This window comes from Cynocephalus volans, chromosome 14 (assembly GCF_027409185.1).
Source record: "Cynocephalus volans isolate mCynVol1 chromosome 14, mCynVol1.pri, whole genome shotgun sequence".
In the NCBI taxonomy this organism is placed as follows: Eukaryota; Metazoa; Chordata; class Mammalia; order Dermoptera; family Cynocephalidae; genus Cynocephalus; species Cynocephalus volans.
Genome location: NC_084473.1, coordinates 50,605,692 through 50,617,239, shown reverse-complemented (window position 1 = coordinate 50,617,239; position 11,548 = coordinate 50,605,692). Strand labels below are relative to the sequence as shown.

General features: G+C 34.9%; 1 protein-coding gene across 3 annotated transcripts in view; it reads left to right on the top strand.

Annotated features, from left to right (window-relative positions):
* PSME4 (proteasome activator subunit 4) overlaps positions 1-11,548 on the top strand; it is an 86,664-nt gene that overhangs the window by 63,245 nt on the left and 11,871 nt on the right. For all 3 annotated transcript variants that reach the window (XM_063077580.1, XM_063077583.1, XM_063077581.1), the window contains exons 34-41: positions 46-115; positions 1,261-1,386; positions 1,872-2,024; positions 3,696-3,800; positions 4,326-4,417; positions 5,255-5,386; positions 5,773-5,981; positions 7,961-8,046. In XM_063077580.1, coding sequence (XP_062933650.1) covers positions 46-115; positions 1,261-1,386; positions 1,872-2,024; positions 3,696-3,800; positions 4,326-4,417; positions 5,255-5,386; positions 5,773-5,981; positions 7,961-8,046 — 973 coding nt within the window. The remainder of the gene's footprint in view (positions 1-45; positions 116-1,260; positions 1,387-1,871; positions 2,025-3,695; positions 3,801-4,325; positions 4,418-5,254; positions 5,387-5,772; positions 5,982-7,960; positions 8,047-11,548) is intronic.

Below are 11,548 nucleotides of genomic sequence, written 5' to 3'. Positions count from 1 at the left end.
TATTTTTTTCTATGTGTATTACAAATATAAACTCTCACTGTGTAGGAATATGGTTGTTTATGCTGGTGTGGAAGAGCAACCTAAGCTTGGCAGAAGCAGGGAGGATATGTCAGAGGTAAGCATTCCATGTCACCACGGTTCAAATGCATCTTATTTTTGACCGCTGATTTATTTCAGTGTTAGTTCGGGCCTTTTTTCCAATTCATGTATTTCAGTATAGCACTGAGTAAGTATTGGTGAGTGTGTACTCCTCCAGGGCCAGCTGACACAGTCTTCAAGTATCTAAGGTTGCTGTCTATGTATCTGAGGTTGCTCTCAAGTAACTACCCCCTTTAGCACTCCCTGGGGTACTGCTTTATGCAGGTAGCTGCTAGTTTCTTGTGTCAGTTCTGTCTCATACAAACTTCTTGAAGGCAAAAATAATGACTGATTTTTAGTTTTTTATTGCATATGAATGATGGGTACTCAGTAAATAGATATTTGTAAGTCTAGTCGAAACTCCTTAGTGTTCATTGAACTTATTTCTCTATCACTTTGAAAGTTGATTAAGGGCTTTTAAGTTTATGTCTTCGTCAAGTTAATGGTGTTGTAACTTTTATTTTCTGATTCTTTTTTTTTTTTTTGTCGTTTTTTCGTGACCGGCACTCAGCCAGTGAGTGCACCGGTCATTCCTATATAGGATCCGAACCCGCGGCGGGAGCGTCGCCGCGCTCCCAGCGCAGCACTCTACCGAGTGCGCCACGGGCTCGGCCCTATTTTCTGATTCTGAACACAGTTTGCCTCTTAACTTCTGGTGTTATATAAATATGGAAATGATTTGTTTGGGGGATTTTAATAAATTGCATACCGGGTAACACAACAGCATTGTCTTCATTTCCTAAGCAGAACGTTTGTTGGTTTTAATTCACAGTATGAGAAACAGGATCCAAACTTGAAGATCAGAACGAAAACTTTAGCTATTTTTATCGGTTTAGCATTTTCACGGGGAGATGTTATATTGGTTCTAGAAAGCATTATAGTCTCTATGAGAACATAATTCTTTAGAACTAAAATACATCCTACAGTTGGTTAGAGCATGGTGTTATGGGTCAAGGATCCCAGTACTGGCCAGCTGTCCACTCCTCAGACCGCCCCCCACCCCCCCAAAAGCCTGCTGTTGAGTATCAAAATCTTATAATTGAATTTTACCTTTTTTTCAGAATCGCGTTTTTAAATAGATTTAAACCCTGAATATTGTTCTTCTTTTTTTTAACTTTATAGGCAGAACAGATTATATTTGATCATTTTTCTGATCCTAAATTTGTTCAACAGTTAATAACTTTTCTATCTTTAGAAGACAGAAAAGGAAAAGATAAGTTTAATCCCCGACGTTTTTGCCTCTTTAAGGTAACTATATTATTTATATACTCCCTTTATAAAGCTTAGTGACTATTCAGTTTGTAGTTTCCTCGTAAGTTTTAAATATTTGATCAAGTTTTAGTTCAGCCATCTGTCTTTATCTAAAATGGCACTGGAATTTACACCAATCATATCAATGTTGGCTTCCGGCTCAGGACTCTCTTAAAAAAAACTTTTTAATATTTATCTTTTGCACATTTTGTGTTTATTTCTTTTACTGAAGTGTGATATTTTTAAAGTCAGAAAGATTATTAATGTCTATTTTATTGGTTACATTTTAATGTGATACGTAAAATGACAGTATTCTTATTTTAACTTACAAACATTGTTAAAGCAATTAAGCTCTAAAGGGGAGAACAGTTGGAGTTTTTAAGCACACGAGCAATATAGAAAGTAATTATAAGCATTATTATCGTTATAATTGAGACAATAGTTATTTGAGTACTGAAGAATGTTCTTCTTTGTTTTTATAGGGTATATTCAGAAATTTTGATGATGCCTTTCTGCCAGTTTTAAAGCCCCATTTAGAACGTTTAGTTGCAGATTCACATGAAAGCACCCAACGATGTGTTGCAGAAATTATAGCTGGTTTAATCAGAGGTTCTAAGCATTGGACGTTTGAAAAGGTGATGTATTTGTACAGTACATTCCCTGTTAAAACTACAGTATCTATTTATGTAGCAATTCCCAGCACATTAGATACTGATACTTAAAATATGAAATGTTTAATACCATGAAGTGTGCCAAATATGTATATATTGCTTTTGAGGTACAGGTCACAAACTAGGTCTATAGGTGACATTCAGTATCTTAAAAATTTTGAATTACTTGCCAGCATTGGGGAGGGAAAATCAGGATATGGTGTATAAAACAACAACAATAAAAAAAAAGAATTCTAGTTTCTCTTGAAAAAGAGGAAGATCCTGGAACACTGTTCCCACATAATGACAGTGCATCAATTGACTGGTGCTGCATATGGGCTTCTCCCTTCCTGAATCCTGTCTAGCTTCTCATTAAATCATTTCTCATAGCCTCCTTGCTCATCTGCATTACTCATCTAGTCTTGTAGACAGTTTAAGTTTGTTACCTTCTTTTCAATTGTAAGATTTAGTTTTCACATAGCTGCCCTAAAGTTACTCAGTTAGCAAAATGTGCTGTACCGAAAATAATCTGGTTAAATGTCAGGAATGACTGAATGTAAGCTAAGCCACTATTTCTTCAGAGAGAAGACACAAAAACGGTTTTTGGCCAAATTTTCAGAGGACTATGAACATTTTTGCTCATGAAACAATCCATGAAAGAATAGGAGGACTATGAGTACTTTTGCTTATAAGAAACAATTTTATTTAAACATTTCACACATATCCTTGTCATCCTATCTGTCATTACTAGAGCCACTTTTGAGTTACCTGTTTTCCAAAGTACATCTCTTTTTCCTTGTAAGTTGCCTAAGATAAAGCTTCTTCTTTTTTTTAATCAATTCTTGGTGCTGCCACTGGAAATTTTATCCCAAACTCTTCATCCCCATTTGTCCTTTTTAACTAAAGTGTTGTCAATGGACCTGCAGCATGGGCATCACTTGGGAGCTTGTTAGAAAAGTAAGATCTCAGGTCTTATCAGAGGAGAATCAGAATCTGCATTTTATCAATATCTCAAGGTGATTTATATGCTCACTAATCTGTGAGAAGCATCTATACTCATATGTTCTCAGTCTCTGTACAACTAAACATTTTTTAAGGGCTATTTATAGTAATCCAAGTCTTGGAATTTGGAGACTGTACCTCATGGTAATTACTAAATTGTTTTAAAATGTCATTACTTCCTATTTTAAATTCAATCAAGTGACTTTGATGAGCATGCAAAACTTAAAATTGATTAGTTTTGTTTCAGCCCAGTGTACTACGTTATTCAAAATTTTTGAAAGAGAACTTCTCAGTAGGGCTGGCCAATTAGCTCTGTTGTTTATTGCTCCATGTTATAATACCAGGGTCAAGGGTTCAAAAACCCATACCAACCAACTGCCAAAAAAGAACTCAGTAGTATGAGAGGATTTCATAAGGAATCATATAAAGTGTCTCCTCTTTTCTGGATAATTTTTTGGGAAAAAAAAATCTACCTATACCTGGATATGTGTGATGGCAATATGGTGAGGTACATTCTTGATTATTTGGGTGCTCTAAAAAACAATTTAAATGATTTATTAGTTTGTGCACATGTGCATTTTCAGGAAAAGAGATATTTGAAAAAAAATGTTTTGAGTGTCATTAACTTTTACCCATGTATTTTATTTTGAGCAGGTGGAAAAGCTTTGGGAGCTTCTGTGCCCTCTGCTTAGGACAGCATTGTCCAACATCACGGTAGAAACTTATAATGACTGGGGAACTTGTATAGCAACTTCCTGTGTAAGTTCTCTTGCTTCCTTCTATTTAAACTGTTTCATACCCTGTCTCAAAATACGTGAAATCTCATTATACCTCTTGAATGTTGAAATTTCATTCATGCTTTTTTTTTTTACATAATTGGATACAGTTCTATTCAGCCTTTCAGAAAAGCCTTGAGCGATAACTCTGATTATATCTTCTATGCTGTGGTAATGCATTTTTTTAATTAAGTGACAAGACAAATTGTGTATTTGGAAATGTAACTTACATATAGTAAAGGCCACATAATACAAGGTTATAAGTATTATTTTTTGATACCAAGTTCATAGCTTGTATACTTTGATTTAAAGACAAGCAATTTAGCTAACAACATTTTTCTCATTATTAACATGAGCTACGATATTACATGTGGATTTGACTTGCCTGTCAGCTTCCCCTGGGTTTTCTTCCTTTATGCTTACATGCATTTTTTAATATTTCTGGATATGATTTGTTTACAGAATTGTAGGCCCCCTGTTTAATTATTATTTTATCTTTTCAACACAGGAAAGCAGAGATCCCCGGAAACTTCATTGGCTTTTTGAGCTGCTGTTGGAATCACCTTTAAGTGGTGAAGGAGGATCCTTTGTAGATGCATGGTAAATATAAAGAAAACCTATGAGGTTAAAATAAAAGATTTTGTATGAACTGAAATATAAATGGAAATGAATTGTCTATACTCCTAAAGCCTAGATGAAGTAATTACTTGCTTTTGGAAGATGATGTGATCCAGATAGCACAACATATGATACTTAGAGTTATTTCTCAGTTGGGAACAAGTAGGAAAAGTGTAGGCAAGCTGAGCAATTCAAACATAAATTAGATGTCAGATCTTTTATTGGTATTGCTTTTTGTGCCACAACAGTATTGTAGTACAAAAAGCAATATGGTTTCTTTATCACATATTTTTTTTCACTCTTTCCTATTAGGAAAGTTACAAAGAAAGTAATAATTTTAAGGAAAACTGCACTTGGTGGGGGTATATGGAGCTGGAGAAAGTTAGTGGACAGTGGAAAGAAATCTGGATTATCCCATTAAAAACAAGCATACTGGTAGAGCATGGTTTTGATAACACCAAGGTCAAGGGTTCAGATCCCTGTACCAGCCAGCCGCCAAAACAAAAAATAAGAATAGTTTGTTAACTATTCTTGTTAATTAGTGGGAAAACTTGAATTCTGTTGCCTAAGGATGAACTCAGTGAGTGTTTTCAAGTCAGTATTTCTTTCACTGGTATAGTAGTGGAGATGAAATGTGAATATAGAGAAAATGGTGTAGGAAAAATAAAGTCTTTATAAAGATTCTATTTTGAATTTTGAATGTAATTTGTTAGGGAGAAAATGAAAACGTTTTAAGTGAAACAGACATTGCTTATCTATACTGTCAATATGTAAAGGTAGAAAGGCCTCTAACACTCCACTCCTGTGCTTTAATTTTAGTCGACTTTATGTACTACAAGGTGGCCTTGCCCAGCAAGAATGGAGAGTGCCTGAGCTATTACACAGACTACTGAAGTACTTGGAACCCAAACTCACCCAGGTTTACAAAAATGTCAGGGAAAGAATAGGGAGGTAGGTACTATTTTTCTCTGTGGTGTGGTCTATACTTCATGAGTTTTTTAAATTAAGTTTTAATATCTAACAGTGTATAGTGGTTATGTTGGCAATGAGTTTCATGGTATCTTCTTCCTCAAATTGTGTTTAATATTGTGGGAAACAAGACAAGACATTGAATGTAAACTAGGACGGTAATGTGCTCAGAAGCCAGAGGTGAGCAGTCAGCACACTCCAATTTTAATACCTCAAAATTACCTGCCTTCTTTTAAACATGGGCACAATCTGAGACCCTCTCCAGGAATTATCTTAGGAACATTTACTTTGGTTGGGTCAGGCTTTTGAGCCTTAGTTTTATTGATAAAGTGGGACCTCTTCTTACTGTTATATATTTTATTTTGTAGTGTGCTGACCTACATATTTATGATAGATGTTTCTTTGCCAAATACTGCGCCTACAACATCCCCTTGTGTCCCTGAGTTTACTGCTCGAATCCTAGAGAAATTGAAACCCCTCATGGATGTGGATGAAGAAATTCAGAACCATGTTATGGAAGAAAATGGAATTGGTGAAGAAGATGAACGAACTCAAGGCATTAAACTATTGAAAACCAGTGAGTAGCTAAAATTAGTAGAAACTCACTTGAAAACAGACATTTATTTTGATTATTGTGTGAGTTTTTTCCCCCACTTTTTTATTATGATAAAATATACATAATGTACAATTTACTATTTTAACCATTTTTAAGTGTACAGTTCAGTGGTGTTAAGTACACTTACACTGTTGTGCAACTATCGCCACCGTCCATCTCCAGAGTGCGGTTCATCTTGCAAAATTGAAACTGTACCCATTCAACAATAACTCTTCATTCTCCCCTTCTCCCAGCCCCTAGCAACCGCTATTCTACTTTCTGTCTCTACAAATTTGCCTATTCTAGATTGCTCATATAAGTAGAATCATACAATGTTTGTCCTTCTGTGTCTGCCTTCACTTTGCATAGTATTTTCAAGGTTAATCCATGTTGTAGCATGAATCAGAAATTGATTCCTACCACTTTGTTTATTCATTCATCTGTTGATGGAAATTAGGATTGTTTCCACCTTTTGGCTGTTGTGAATAGTGCTGCTATGAGCACTGATGTATAAGTATCTGTCCCTGCTTTCAATTCTTTTGGGTAGATATCTAAAAGTGGAATTTCTGGACCATATTGTATTTCTTTCTTTCTTTTTCTTTTTTAATTGAAGTATAGTTGATTATACATATCCGTGGGGTATTGTGTTGAATATCAGTACCTGTGTACAATATGTGATACTTAAGTCAGGATAATTAGTATATTCAGCATTGCACAATGTGATCATTTTTTGTGGGCCTTTATCAATTTCTCACTTACCCCCCACCCCCACATTGTATTTCTGTGTTTAATTTTTTGAGGAGCTGCCAAACTGTTTTACATTCTAATGCACAAGGGTTCCAGTTTCTCCACATCTTTGCCAACACTTGTTGTTTTGTGACTTTTTTATTATAGCCATCCTAATGAAGAGGTGTATACCATATTGTGGTTTTAATTTGCCTTTCCCTAATGATTAGTGCTATTGAACATCGTTTTGTGTGCTCATTAGCCATTTGTATATCTTCTTTGGAGAAATGTCTATTCAGTTCCTTTGCCAATTTTTAAAATTAGGTTGTTCTGTTATACTGTGAGTTGTAATTCTTTACATATTGTGTATATCAGTCCCTTATCAGATATACGATTTACAGATGTTTTCTCCATTCTCAAAGTTGTTTTTCACTCTCTTGAAACTGACCTTTGATGTGCAAAAATTTTCAATTTTGATTAAGTCCAATTTATTTTTTCTTTTGTTGCCTTGGAAATGATGACCAAATTCAATGTCATGAAATTTTTCCCTTAAGTTTTCTTCAAAGACGTTTGTAGTTTTAACTCTTAGTTTAGGTCTTTAGTCCACTCTGAGTTAGTTTCTGTGTAAGGTGTCAGTAAGGGTTCAACTTCTTTTTTTTTTTTTTTTTTTTTTTTTGCGTGTGGTTTTCCAGTTTTCCCAGTACCATTTGTTGAAAAGACTGTCCTTTCTCCATTGAATGGTCTTGTCACTCCTGTCAAAAATTAATTGGCTGTATCCTGAGGGTTTATCTCTGTGTTCTCTATTTTATTCCATAAGTTTATATGCCTCTCCTTTATGCCAGTATCACAGTCTTGATTACTGCAGCCTTGCCCACTTGATCATTACTTTAGCTATCTTAGGATTATTGAAGGTTAGTTTTAATTTGTACCTGATGTAGGTATTCAGTGGATGGTTAATAATTTGCAAATTTATTCATGGGGAATGGCTTCAGTACCATAGATTGTTCGGCACCTTTTATCATGGGTCCTGTTATATATACGGCAGATCAATCAGTTTCTAATTTATTAAGTAACATAGGTGATCTCTTTCATCACACTGAAGAGCTATCATCACACTGAAGAACTATCACACTGAAGAGCTGTCTGACACCAGTATTTACAACATTACTCGTATTCTACTTTGTGGTCTCTAACTGGGTAACAAAGACTTATGCTGTGTGTTCGTTTCTAAATAGTATTGAAATGGCTGATGGCAAGTGCAGGAAGATCCTTCTCTACAGCAGTCACAGAACAACTTCAGCTTCTACCTTTGTTTTTTAAGGTAAGATTATGGCTGAAATTATGAACATATGCCCTTTTAACTTTCAAAAGAAATTTATGTTCATCATCTGATGGTTGATAAGTTTTTCAGAAAGTCTGTGAAGTTTGATTGGATCTCTAAGAATTAGAATAGTCACAGGAAAATCACTAGCTGATAGTGGTTTAATATTTGCTGAAATAATCTTTTTAATATTAGGTGAGTTGAGAGCAAGATCTTGACAGATACATGAAAGTTTTATGGAGAGAACGTTGTTTCACTGATAGCCAATTTCTGAGTAATAGTTTAGAGAAAATATCGATAGTTTAAAGGCACAAAGAAATTTTTGAATATAGCCATTTCTGACTTTTTAACTCAATATGTAATAAATCTAAAAATGAAAATGTTCAAGAATATTGTATTTATTTTCCAGTGTTAAAAGGCTCTATACCTCTCTAACAGATAGCTGCAGGAAGTCATTTGTCTCTGGTGTCATAAAGACATTGACATTTTATTAGTAAAAAGCATAACCTGGGTAGTTTTAGTTACTCATGTACTCAGAGGATGGAGTTAATTGAACTAGTTTGCAATCATGGTCTGGTGGCTATGGTTAGGAAAACAGTCTAGTCTCATTGTACATTTGGGAAGCATGGCATAAATATCATCACTACTTGACAATTATTGGTCAGTACAATTATTATCATGTAAGCATGAGGGTATTGTTGATTAACAAATGGTGTGCTAAACTTTTGATTTGCCACAGTATACTTTGTCTTTAGGAAATTTCAGAAAGATCACTCTACCTATATTCAAAGACTTCACTATTAAAATACTTCTAAGAATGCTGTGTAAGGGGCTAATACCCACGAGTACCTCTGGGATCTTTTAGGGTATAAAAGTGGACAGTTGCTGCTAGGGCATGGGTCTTTTTTACCTGTCGGTCTTTGTTGTAGATAGTGTTTGTCATTGAGGCAGTGGTGTGTAAAATTTTTTCCTCTGTGACATACCAGTAGATTCAGAACATGATCTCATATGTTCCTAAATTGATAATGTGCAATGATTGTTCTATCACTTTTCTTTCACTCAAAAAAAAAAAATTCAGCAAGTATGTGAGAATGAGGTTGGTAGAAGGATGTTTTGAATCCACTCAAAAATTATTATTAGAAAGCTGTACCACATAACTTACTGGTAACACACATGACATCTTACCCAGATATACTATATAAAATATTGAGGTCGGGAATTTGCTTTAGCCCTTTATGGGAACGGGGTCTGAGGTTCAAAGGCATCACAACAGTTATTTTATAGACAGATAAGATGTGTAATGGAAGGACAGAAGAGATTAAAATAAACTTGTCTTACTGAACTGGGAGGAGCACAGAAGTTTGAGAGCAGATATTTCATTTTGAACATATTTGAGATGCTTATAAAACTTAAAAATAAAGGTGCTTATCATGTGATGATGCTTATTAGTGAAAATAATGCATAGGCATTTGGAATTCAAGGGAGTAGTCCTGCTTGATGGTACAACCTGGGTGTCATCAACATAAAGATGATGGTATTTAAAACCATGAGATTGAACCAACTGAGTGGGGGTAGATGGAAAAAAGAAGTTCAAGGATTGAATCAGTATTCAGAGGTTAGGGAGGTGAGGAAGACACAGCAAACATGGAGAAGGTTCGATAAGAGTATGTTCCATACTCACTTTATTTGACCTAAATTGTAATCATTTAAGAGTACTAGATTAGTGTTAACTGTCTGAAGTTTAAAAATCAAGTTACTTGTCCAATTGTGGGGTGTGGTTAACATGTGTTTCAGAGGAGAGATCAGTGAATGACAGCTTATCACAAAGCCCTACCCCATTCTTATTTTAATATAAATGAGTATAAGTACTTTAAAGTTTGTGGAAATTTTTAGAACTATATGAACTTAATTTTTCTCCTCTTATAAAAGAAGTAAATGCCTCTTAGGAGAAAATATGGAAAATTGAAGGGAAAAATTCATAAATCACCATCTTTATATCTTTTTTCTTAAATTATTGTCAGTTTATAAAAGCAGTACATGATCATTAAAAAATCTAGGATATAAAGACTGACAGGACTCTCTCATTATGTATCTATACCTCACAGAGAGACACTATTCATAGTTTTATTTATATTTCTCCAGATGTTATTTTCCTAGACAGTTATTTTTTAATAGGATCATGCCAGTTGTTCTGCAGCTACCCTTTTTTTGTACTTAATATATATTATATACCTTTCCAGGTGAGTAAATAGATATCTGTATTATTCCTTATGTGACTATTAGAATTTGATATCTGATTTATTCTCTAGTTGTAGATTTTGGTTTTGTTACAGTTGTTCACTAGGTAGACAGTGAGAGACAGGAAATGTAGTGGTTAACAGCATGAACTGTAGAACCAGGCTGTCTAGATTCAAATTCATCTCTGACGGATAGACTGTGTAACCATGGGCAAATAATTCAACCCCTCAGAACTTTTTTTCCCTTATCTGCACAGTGGGGGTAAATAATAACCCCCACCTCCTAAGGATGTTGTGAGGATTAAATGAGTTAATAATATTATGTATCCCTCACTATTCAAATTGAGGAGTGGGTGGCTAAGTTCGATAACAAGGAACCACATTATCTGAATTTTCCATGTCCTGCATTAGCCATTAACATATAGCAACAGTTCAGATTAAATGGGATATTGCAGTAATCTGTTGGATCCTCAATTGAGAGCATAAGGGGTGCCTGCGTATGCAAAGTGTTTAGGGCAGTGTCAGGCACATGGTAAACACTGGAGAAGTGTTCTTGTTCATTAATGATGCAACAAAAATTGTGTACACATATTTTGCACTTGCATGAATTTTTGTAAGATAAATAACCAGAAGTGAAAACACTGGATCAATTTTAGCTAACACATTGTTGTAAGAAATGTTTGGCTGTTCTATTAAAAATGTTATTTATACTATCCCATAAAAAGCAGTTTTATATCCATCAAAAAACAAAAACAAAGAACAAACCAAAAAACCTTGGGGGGAAAAAATACATCAAAGTGAAAGTTTGAGTAATTTGGCTGTTTTGATCTAAGAGTCTCCATATTGCTCAAGATTAAGGGGGAGCTTCCAGATAGCTTAATATGGAAGCTCCACCCCCCTTCTCCCATACCTTGCCCCATGCCTCTCATCTTCTGTGTCCTTTTAATATCCTTTGTAATAAACTGGTAAGCCTGTGAGGAAGAGGTTCCAAGGATCTTTAAAGACCTTGGACACATATTGCCATGAAAGAAAGCCCGCCTTTATTTGATGATAGTATTGGGGAGAAGAAACTGAAGATGGGGTTATGCAAATTAAGTTGGTTTTGGACTACACCATAAAATGCCATGAGTGTTTCATGACTGGTGCGATGGTGCGAACAGCTTTGAAGAGACGAATGCAGGATTGCAGTTTAAGCTGAAGGATTTATTCAATGTAGATGTTTCCAAGATGGAATCATTAGCAGCAAAAAACAAAGCACTGAATGA